This window comes from Quercus suber, unplaced genomic scaffold (genome assembly GCF_002906115.3).
Source record: "Quercus suber isolate HL8 unplaced genomic scaffold, Cork oak 2.0 scaffold_871, whole genome shotgun sequence".
In the NCBI taxonomy this organism is placed as follows: Eukaryota; Viridiplantae; Streptophyta; class Magnoliopsida; order Fagales; family Fagaceae; genus Quercus; species Quercus suber.
This window is the reverse complement of record NW_027070301.1, coordinates 83,358-92,405: the sequence shown is the minus strand read 5'-3', so window position 1 is coordinate 92,405 and position 9,048 is coordinate 83,358. Positions and strand designations below refer to the sequence as shown.

The following is a 9,048-nucleotide window of genomic DNA, read 5'->3' as shown; positions in this document are numbered from 1 at the left end:
TCAATGATATCTAAAATCAATAGATTTGAAACCAAGACATTTTAAATTTATTGATTTAAAATTCAAATCCAAATTCAAATTCAAATTTCCCAAACACAATCTTAAGGTATATCAAGTGCCACATCATTTAAAATTAAACGTGGACTGGCACCCTGTATACATTGTTAAATCCAAGAAATAAAATTTTAACCATGAAATTGACTCTATTGCAAGTAATTTGGGAATAAAGAGGATCATGTTCCTTGCAATCTAGGCAATGAAAGTGACTATATACATTTACCAACAACAAAAAATGTGCACCTCCAAATTTTCATTCGATAGATAAAATAGAAGTCACTACCCCAATAAAGCTGAAGGCTAATTCATAGCTCAAGCCATTGGAGGTGTAAAGATGAACCCACAGATAACTAATCACAGACAAACAACTTTCAAATGGCAACTCAAAACTCAGCAAGATACAAAACACAAAGTCAAACCAAATTCTAACATACATTTCTACCTGACAGAATTCCTGGGAAATTTCCATGACTATGGTATCAGGTTAATTAGTTTACACTGCCACATTACAGATTATCTGAAAGCGGCTTCCGGGCCAAGAAGAAATACATTGGTGTGAAAATCTCTTTCCTGAAAGACAGAAATATAACGATGTGAGCAGCTCATGCGTACACAACTATATTAACAGATTAACTCAATGACTCAAAAAGAAGAAACTATGATTCAACTTCAAGATAAGAATTTCAAACACCATTTCTTCTCACTGTCCTTTCAAGCTTTGGGTGCACTTTAAATTTTAGGACCATTGACTTTGTTCAAAATACACACTTGCACTAGTTACAGGAATAAACCCTACATAGATGGATCTGATGTAATGCTGGATTTACAGCTTTTGTACGAGGCCACAAACTTCCCCAATAAAAATATAATTCTTGCTAACTTCATGTTACTCAGGAAAAATATATATAAAATTTAGCATGGAGCTCAAGAAAATAAGTATGATAGTGGAAACACTCACTTTCCACCTCCAACTAGCCCTTCTGCAGCCTGCTCTAGAAAACTTTGGACACGTTGACTTCCCTTTGGGGCAAGTCCCACATATTCCAGGGTCTTGACCTAACAAAAAAATCGGCACTTATCAACTGCCTTTCTAGAATTGCACAAGTACAAATTCTCTCAAATCTCGAAGTCAAAATACAATTCCAGCCAAAAGCATGGCTTTTTACAAACTTAGAGTTTGGGAAGAGGGAGCTAACAACACTAATGCAACATTAGAATGAAACAAATCTTACCATGTTTCTCGTGATGAAACGCCCAACAGTGGTTAGACGGAAACTACTCAGTGAGAAGTGACTAGTATCTAAAGGCAAGTACCAGGGGACAGGTGAGTCCACTGTAAGATCTTTCTCCCATATGACCTTTGGCAGAATAAATAAATGGGTTGTCACTTGTGCAAATCACAAGAAAAGATTCAGAAAAAAGAATTGTAACTAGCACTCACCTCAAAACCAGCTTGCTTCAGAGCTTCAAGGCATTTTCCAGTCAACCTGATGTCAGGAAGGCCATCACCAATCTCAATTTCTGCCTGTTTCAATGAAATTCTGTTACACTCACAAAATTCCCCCAAAAAAAAAAAGTTTTTTTTCATGCTTCAAGCATATCTTACCTTTAGTTTTTGATGTTCTTGGTTATTGGGATCAAAAGAATCAGTCATGCACCACTCATATGCAGCAAAATATTGTCCAGGTTTTAATACTCTGTGTATTTCTTTGTAGCATCCATACTATCCAGATAAGGAACAAAGTTTAAACCAATATGAACCAGAAAGAAATGGAGAAGTAGGGAGAGAGAGATTACAAAAGGTGGAAATAGATTTTCCATCCTAGCCAAGGTTTTAATATATTAGAATAAGGAATACATACTGCATCCGGTGCATGGCAAGTAGCTTCAATCGCATATACTGCATCAAAACTATTGTCAGGAAATGGCATTTTCATGAAGTCAGCCTGCATCATCAAAAATCAATAACAATCACGGATCTTTCACCATAAACCCCATTTTTTATTGGTAAGTTAAACACGCATCAGTGGATCTTGAATGCACTAATCACTCTCAACCTTGCTCTTGCAAGGAAAGAAGGTGCCATTTGAGTTAGAGCTCATCGGACCATAAACCCATTTGTAAAATAAATATAAAATACTTACAGAAGAATGATATAAAATGACAAAAGCATTTGAAAGTAAAGGAATGCACTACATAAACATGAACTTGGCCTGCAATATGACCAACCTTCACAAAGTTGCAGGTTTGCTCCAATCCAGCAATGCGGTTTAGTTCCTGTGGAGCAACAGAAGCTTGCAGGTGTCATTGCTAATTTAAGAATTTTAGAATGTCAGTGGTCATAAATACAAAGCCTATTGAGGAAAGTCCTTATAACCTCCACCAACCATGACTTTGGCATTGTCTTAAAGGGAAGAAAAAACTCAACCACTATTCAACTAATCAAATCATAAAAACAAGAGGTAAAAATAGTATTTCTAAATGCAATTGATCTTTACATCGCTGACTCAAAGATCAGTATGTACCTTTCCCCTTGATATCTGATATTCATTGTTGTTCAATCCTGTGACTGATGTTGAGCTGCGACAAATCATAATTGCAAACATAAGCAAAAGTCTCTTTCTTAAAAATAAAAGTTCAATAAATATAAAAACTTACACACACACACACACACACACACACATAAAATCAATTCATTAAAAAATGATCAAAAGAAAGGGGCGCTACCCAAGTGCTCAGGAAGTACACAAAGGATGGGCCAAAAGGTTTAATTTAGCAACTCAAAACACTTACACTTAGTATGAACACAAGAAGCTATAAGTCATAACTTAAACAAAATAAGATATCAGTCCAAAAGGTATGGTAACAGTGCTTCTTCAAAGGAAAAACTGAAATTTGTAAACGGGTTGTAAAATTCAATCCTACAAACTAGTAAAACCCAACCAACGCACTTTTCTCTTCTCAAAAATCTGATTGATATTATTATTTTATTGTTAGTAACCCACTGAATATTCATCCAGAACAACAAAGCACAACCCAATCTGATTTGAATGTACCTAGAATGCACATGAAAACTACAAACAAGTTGAAAGATGGAGCTCCATAAAACTCTTGTTTAATCAAATACTAGAAACCAGAAGGGAGGAAAGAGTGTGAATAAATGAATTGCCATTCACCTGAATTTAGAAATTTCTCTTAGTGGTCCACCAATTCCACATCCTACGTCCAGCACCTATCATGTCAAATAAAAATGTCAAAATTTGAACGGTAAATCTCTAAATTGTCAGTTTCTCCACCTTTTACTGAAAAACAAACCTTTTGTCCAGGCTTCAGGCCTAGTTGTAAAGCAAGGAAGTGCTCATGTCGCTTGATGCTCTCTCGAAGTGACTCCCCCTTCCATCTTTAAGAACAAAAGTAATGTACATCATTAGATTTGACCAGAAAAGTTCGTGAAAAGAATTTATACTACACAGCTTGAAAGGCCACCTGGGTGCAAAATGAAAAGACTCCCCCCATCCAAACTCATAAAAGCTGGTAACAAGATCATAGTATTTATTTACCTGAAATCCACATGAGACAGCTCAATTTTCTTATTCAAAAGGTGTTAGATTTTAAATCCAATAGAAAATGAACATTAATCCTCATTTTAACCAATAAAGCAATGAAGAAAGAAAAAAGATTCATGCTCAAATATAAGCATAACAATGGCCAACCTTGCCAACAAACAAAACCTCGTAAATAAATCTAACTTTCAGTCACTGATTCCCTCAGGTTGCTAGCTTGCACATTTATACATACAGTACAAGGCTTTATCATCACATTGGTCAAATTACCTTATAACATGATTTAGAAAGCTAATAAGAAAAGAGCTTATTACAGAACAATTCCAGAGGCAGGCATACAATGGCATTGCTTAGAACATGCTGCAAGTGGGCAGGTTTTTTTTTTTTTTTTGCCAGAATAAGTGGGCAGTTAATTCTTTATACACAACCACCTTGATTTTTCAATAAAAAGACCATTAAAAAGGGAATAGCTCTCACCATGTCACTGTAGTTAGCTTTCCTCTCTTCCTCTTCACCTCCATAGAAGACATGATACTTCTCATACCTAAATCATCAAATCAAAACTTTTACCACAAAAACCAATTATGCCAACAAATGGTCAATGACAGAAAAGTCATATCATTATGTGTGCCACACCAGGGGTATCATAGAAGATTTTCTAGAAATACTAACATTTACAGAGCATAAGAAGATTGATGTTGTCCTTTTTTTTCTTTTTTCATTTCTAATTGGTAATCACACAAACACAACTAGTGTCTCTTGAACTCACAACTTCACCCTATACCTTACTCGTACAAGTGGACAACGTGCCACTTGAGTTAAAGCTCATTGGGATAAGAAAATTGATATTTTAATATTTAATCGATTAGCCCAACAAATTATGAAACATGCTCCCAGTTCCTTGTGATTCCACATTTAAGTAAAAAGGCAGGCCATGCATATATGTTTGAACTCATGGTATACAAAATTCTTCGATAATGACTAAAGATACTAGAAGGCTGGGTGGCAGCTCATTTATCCACAGTTATGCAGATACTTTGCAGTTGCATTGCATACTAACTTTACAATCAATGTGAGACACAACGGATCCAATATAATTTTTTTTTCCTTGTTGCGTTACATTTACTCATTTAAAATTATTGGTACACTGGAAAAAGCTTCATATCCTCTAAACAACTACTCCAACCTAACAACCACAAAGCTTCCTAAGTTTTTTTTTTTTTTTTTTTTTTTTTTTTTTTTTTTTAATTCACTAAAGCACAAATTTACCATGAATTCAGATACCATTGAAGTTCACCTAAGAAACCCCAAAAAATAACCCAAAAAAGCCAGAAAAACACAACCATAATAAAAAGTAAAAACTCAGTTTTTATTGTGAATTCCCAGTTAAATTTTCTTCTCAACTCTCTAGTACTCAACATAGACTAAGGTAGTGGACTCAAAACTCAACGGGTGCATTCATAACTTACAGCATACCATCCAGTACATGTACCCCCCATCTCATGTGGGGTCCACCCCCATACGAGAGGAGATATATGCCCCAGATGCATGGTATATTTTCTCGTCAAGGACAGTATCCAAAGTAGAACTAATAAAACCTATGCCCACACATCTGACCTTCTGACCGTGTTGTTAAGCGGGCCCTGCTATTATTTCTTAGTCAAGGTTCCAAGGTCCCATATTTTTTCTTGATAAGCCTCACCCATTTCCTTAAATCACTAGCTCAAGTATAACTTAGGACTAGCCACTAGGCATAAACAAACAAACACGATGGTTTCAATGTAGCCATCACTATTTTTTTCCCAAACCAAACATTCCCAAACCAAAAAGTCGTTGAATTGAATTGTTGTGTTCCACAAAGGTCAAAATCGTAGTAAGTACGTGTTTAGCATCAATAATTAAGATTATTCGAATTTTGGAGCTTAATTAGCCCACAAACATCAAAATCAGAACTTGAATGAAGATAAGCATTTAAAACATCTATCATTCTAGAGAGAGAGAGAATGAAGATCCAAGATGTAGAGAGAGAGATGCGAAAGATCCAAACATGTTTCTAGAGAGAGAAAGAGCGATTTAAACATCATTCTACAGAGAGAAACAAGCTGAGAAAAAAAAATCCACAACCACAATTCCAGAGAGAAAAGTTCTAGAGCCCTAAAGAGAGAGATTCGAATGCCATTGAAGCGAGAGAATCGGATTGAAAATCCACGTATCGCAGTTATAGAGAGAGAATCAGGCTCTGAAGCATAATTTTAGAGAGAGAAACAGTGATCAAAAAAATCACATAACTCTAAAAAAAAAATTCTCGAGCGAGAAAGAGTGATCCAAAAAAAAAAAAAACATCAGATTCTTGTCAATGCAGCGAGAGAATCAGGTTCTGAAGCATCATTCTAGAGAGAGAAACAGATTGAAACTGTCACAACAATAACAATCCTAGAGACAGAAACAGTGATATAAAAAAAAATCACATAATTCTAGGAAAAAAAAAAAAAACAGATTCAAAGAAATTCTAAAGTGAGAAAGAGAAACACAATGAAAACACAGTTCTAGAGAGAGAAACAGAGATTGAAAAAAAAAGCATAAATCTAGAGAGAGAGAGAGAGATGGTGCTTACTGATCAACAGCGGAGAGAACTGCATTTTTGTCGATCTTTCCACCGACACCCGATGCGAGATCCAACGCTCCTGCTTTCGACATCGCGATTTTCCCAAAAATAACACTATTCAAAAAACAACAAAAACAGAAACACAAAAAGTAAAAAAAAAAAGCATTAGAATTATATTCAATTTTTTGTTGTTGCAATATAATGCAGATTGTTTTAGTGTGTGAATCTTTTACATGGAAGAGGAGGAGGAGAGAGGATCTCAGATAGGAAATGGAGAGGTTTTTCGAGTGGAGGCTACGAGGAAGAGAGAGAGAAAAGTGAGAAGCCTTAGGTATGTTGAATAAATTGGATATATATAGTAGACATTCTGTTTTTTTTTTCCCCTTTTAGCGTTGAATCTCCTGCATTTATTTTTAGTTTCTGATGGTATTATTAGGATCTCTGAAACTGAAACTCACAATCATAACCTCTACTGAATCGATGTTTTGTTTTTTTTTTTTTTTTAACCTGCTACGTTACTAATTAACTTTTAGTAAAGGCGAAGATTAAATTTAAATCTCATATTTAATTATCAAAATTTTTATTAATTGAACTAATTGAAAATCAGCAATCAATTAAATTAAAACGTGGATGCACACTACTATTCGAATTTTTTTTCTAAATAACAATAAATATTAAAAAATTTAGTTAGTTGTCACGTTGCAAAAGAATTTTGAAAATTAGCATCTCGAGTGTTTAAAACTCGAGTTCCATGATAAAAATCAAGTTTTTGAGGCTTGATTTATAAAAAAAATCCAAGTGAAAATCGAGTTTTAAAAACTCGAGTTCAGAAAACGCCGCTATAGGACTCAAAAACGTCACTATAGGGCTTAAAAATGGAGTTCTAAAAAAATTTAACAGGAAAACGCCACTATAGGGCTTTAAAACGTCAGTATAGGGCATAAAAACGCCACTATAGGGTTCACTGAACCTGGTGTTAAACACTTATGAAAATTTTTTGCAGAAAAACGCCGCTATAGGGCTTTAAAACGTCACTATAAGACTTAAAAACGCTACTATAGGGGCGATAAAACTATAATTTTTTTTGCATGAAACTCGAGTTTCTAAAACTCGAGATTTATGTAAATGAATCTCGATTTTCTAAAACTCGAGATGCCTAATTTCCTATATAGTTTCACGCGTTGTCTAACTAACCAAATACTTCTCTTAATCACGATTATTCTGCTCATTCCCCCCTACTATTCTTGTCGCTATGTCACACTTTTTCTTTATTTATAAATGTTTTCAGGTGTCATGTGGCTCTCTCTAAAAAAATTTATTTAATGAATGTAATAAACATTGTTTAACAATTTTTTTTTGTTGGTAATAGCTAACCTAAGTAGGAAGAATATACCACTTAGGGAGGTGCCCAATAAAATGTCCACAGTCGTGTACCCATTATACCTGCTAGAAATTATGAATTTGAGTAGTGATACCCATCATACGTGTACTCGAAGGCTTTGTAGCTGAATTGTCAGTTCTCAATATATAAAGTGCTTGGGAGTCTAGGAAAAAAATGGCTCAAGTTGTGAGATTAGTAGCATGCTGTAATTATTTCAAAATAAATTTAAAAAAAAAAAAAAAAACCCTCATTTAATGTCCAGGTGGTTCCACGCCATAATGCAATATACAGGAGGTTACAAAAGAATCATTTTCCTTCTAGAAACACTAAACATAAGTCAAACTCTTAAATTAAAAAAACATAACTATACCTTTTGTTTGGGGAGCGATAACTTGTTTTCTATGACAACTAAGGATTATAAATTTTTAAAGGATAAATTATACAAAGTTCGTTCCCCTCATATTCTCCAAAAAAAAAGTTCGTTCCCCTAATAGAATGCTCATGGATCATGGTTGTTCCAGTTTGCATTATGGAAATATTTATAAGTTGTGACGTGTGAGATTAGTTTCATCATGTGAATAGATTAGCATGAATAGTAAGTAATATTTTTCCAAAGATAGACTTTTAAGTTTTAAAAAGAGGTGCTAATATCCTGAATTTCTTTTCTCCCTTTTTTTATTAAGAATAAAATTAAATAGGGACTTGTCTGGTTCTTCCTACTCCGTGATGAACTGGAAACAACTTTTTTAAGCACAAGGTGCAACCACGATTGATGAAGGGTACAAACAGTTGAAACTTGAAACATGTTATACGTTTTCTTACTAAAACAAAGATAATTTCTGGGCGGCTTTCTTTAGATATATTTTTTTCAATTTTCTATTTTCCAAGTGGAAGGAACAATATTAGTACCAAAAGAGAAAATTACATAATTTTCATCACAACTCGTTATATAGTAAGTTGTAAGTGGTGGAGATGTGGATATGTACGATGAACTCACTATATTTTCTCAACCACTCACAACTTTATTACGTCTAACTGTGCAGCAAAAATTGTGTTAACTTTTATGTTCCTGTCAAGCTAAAAAGGAAAAAACAACAATGAGATGAGAAATTATTAAGTCTTCATTATGGATCACGTTACTTATCTACCATTCCACTAAAAGACAAAATTGGTTAGTGTCTGTTTGATTTTTTTAATCATAAACTGACCCAAAAATTTTAAATAAGTGGGAGTCTTTTAGTTGAATGGTAGATAAGTAACGTGGTCTCAAGGCCGGCCCTTCCACTAGGCCAATTAGGTCATTGCCTAGGGCCGCCAAGTAGAAAGGGACCCCAAAATTTTGAAAAAGTAGGGGTAGTAGGAAAAAAAATAGTTTCAGATGCAAGTCCAAAAAATCTGATACATTCTTGTGACCAAAGGACAAAAAATCTAGTACATTCTGG

At 34.4% G+C, this 9,048-nt stretch overlaps 1 protein-coding gene across 1 annotated transcript; it reads right to left on the bottom strand.

Annotated features, from left to right (window-relative positions):
- Window positions 1-293: 293 nt before the first annotated feature.
- LOC112025906 (cycloartenol-C-24-methyltransferase) lies at window positions 294-6,591 on the bottom strand. The gene is made up of 14 exons (XM_024058584.2): window positions 6,459-6,591; window positions 6,235-6,339; window positions 4,098-4,164; window positions 3,544-3,617; window positions 3,373-3,457; window positions 3,234-3,289; window positions 2,583-2,637; window positions 2,287-2,334; window positions 1,920-2,003; window positions 1,664-1,780; window positions 1,499-1,582; window positions 1,290-1,415; window positions 1,016-1,113; window positions 294-627 (listed from the first exon to the last, which is right to left on the bottom strand). The coding sequence occupies exons 2-14, from the start codon at window positions 6,315-6,317 to the stop codon at window positions 564-566; spliced, it is 1,041 nt and encodes a 346-aa protein (XP_023914352.1). The 5' UTR covers window positions 6,318-6,339; window positions 6,459-6,591; the 3' UTR covers window positions 294-563.
- Window positions 6,592-9,048: the final 2,457 nt, after the last annotated feature.

Excerpts from the sequence above, each read along its gene's own strand:
- LOC112025906 (XM_024058584.2), bottom strand. The coding sequence starts at position 6,317 with ATGTCGAAAGCAGGAGCGTTGGATCTCGCATCGGGTGTCGGTGGAAAG. Across the intron at positions 4,165-6,234 it reads GTTCTCTCCGCTGTTGATCA|GTATGAGAAGTATCATGTCT; the intron begins GTAAGCACCATC and ends TTGATGATTTAG. Across the intron at positions 2,004-2,286 it reads AAACCTGCAACTTTGTGAAG|GCTGACTTCATGAAAATGCC; the intron begins GTTGGTCATATT and ends TTGATGATGCAG.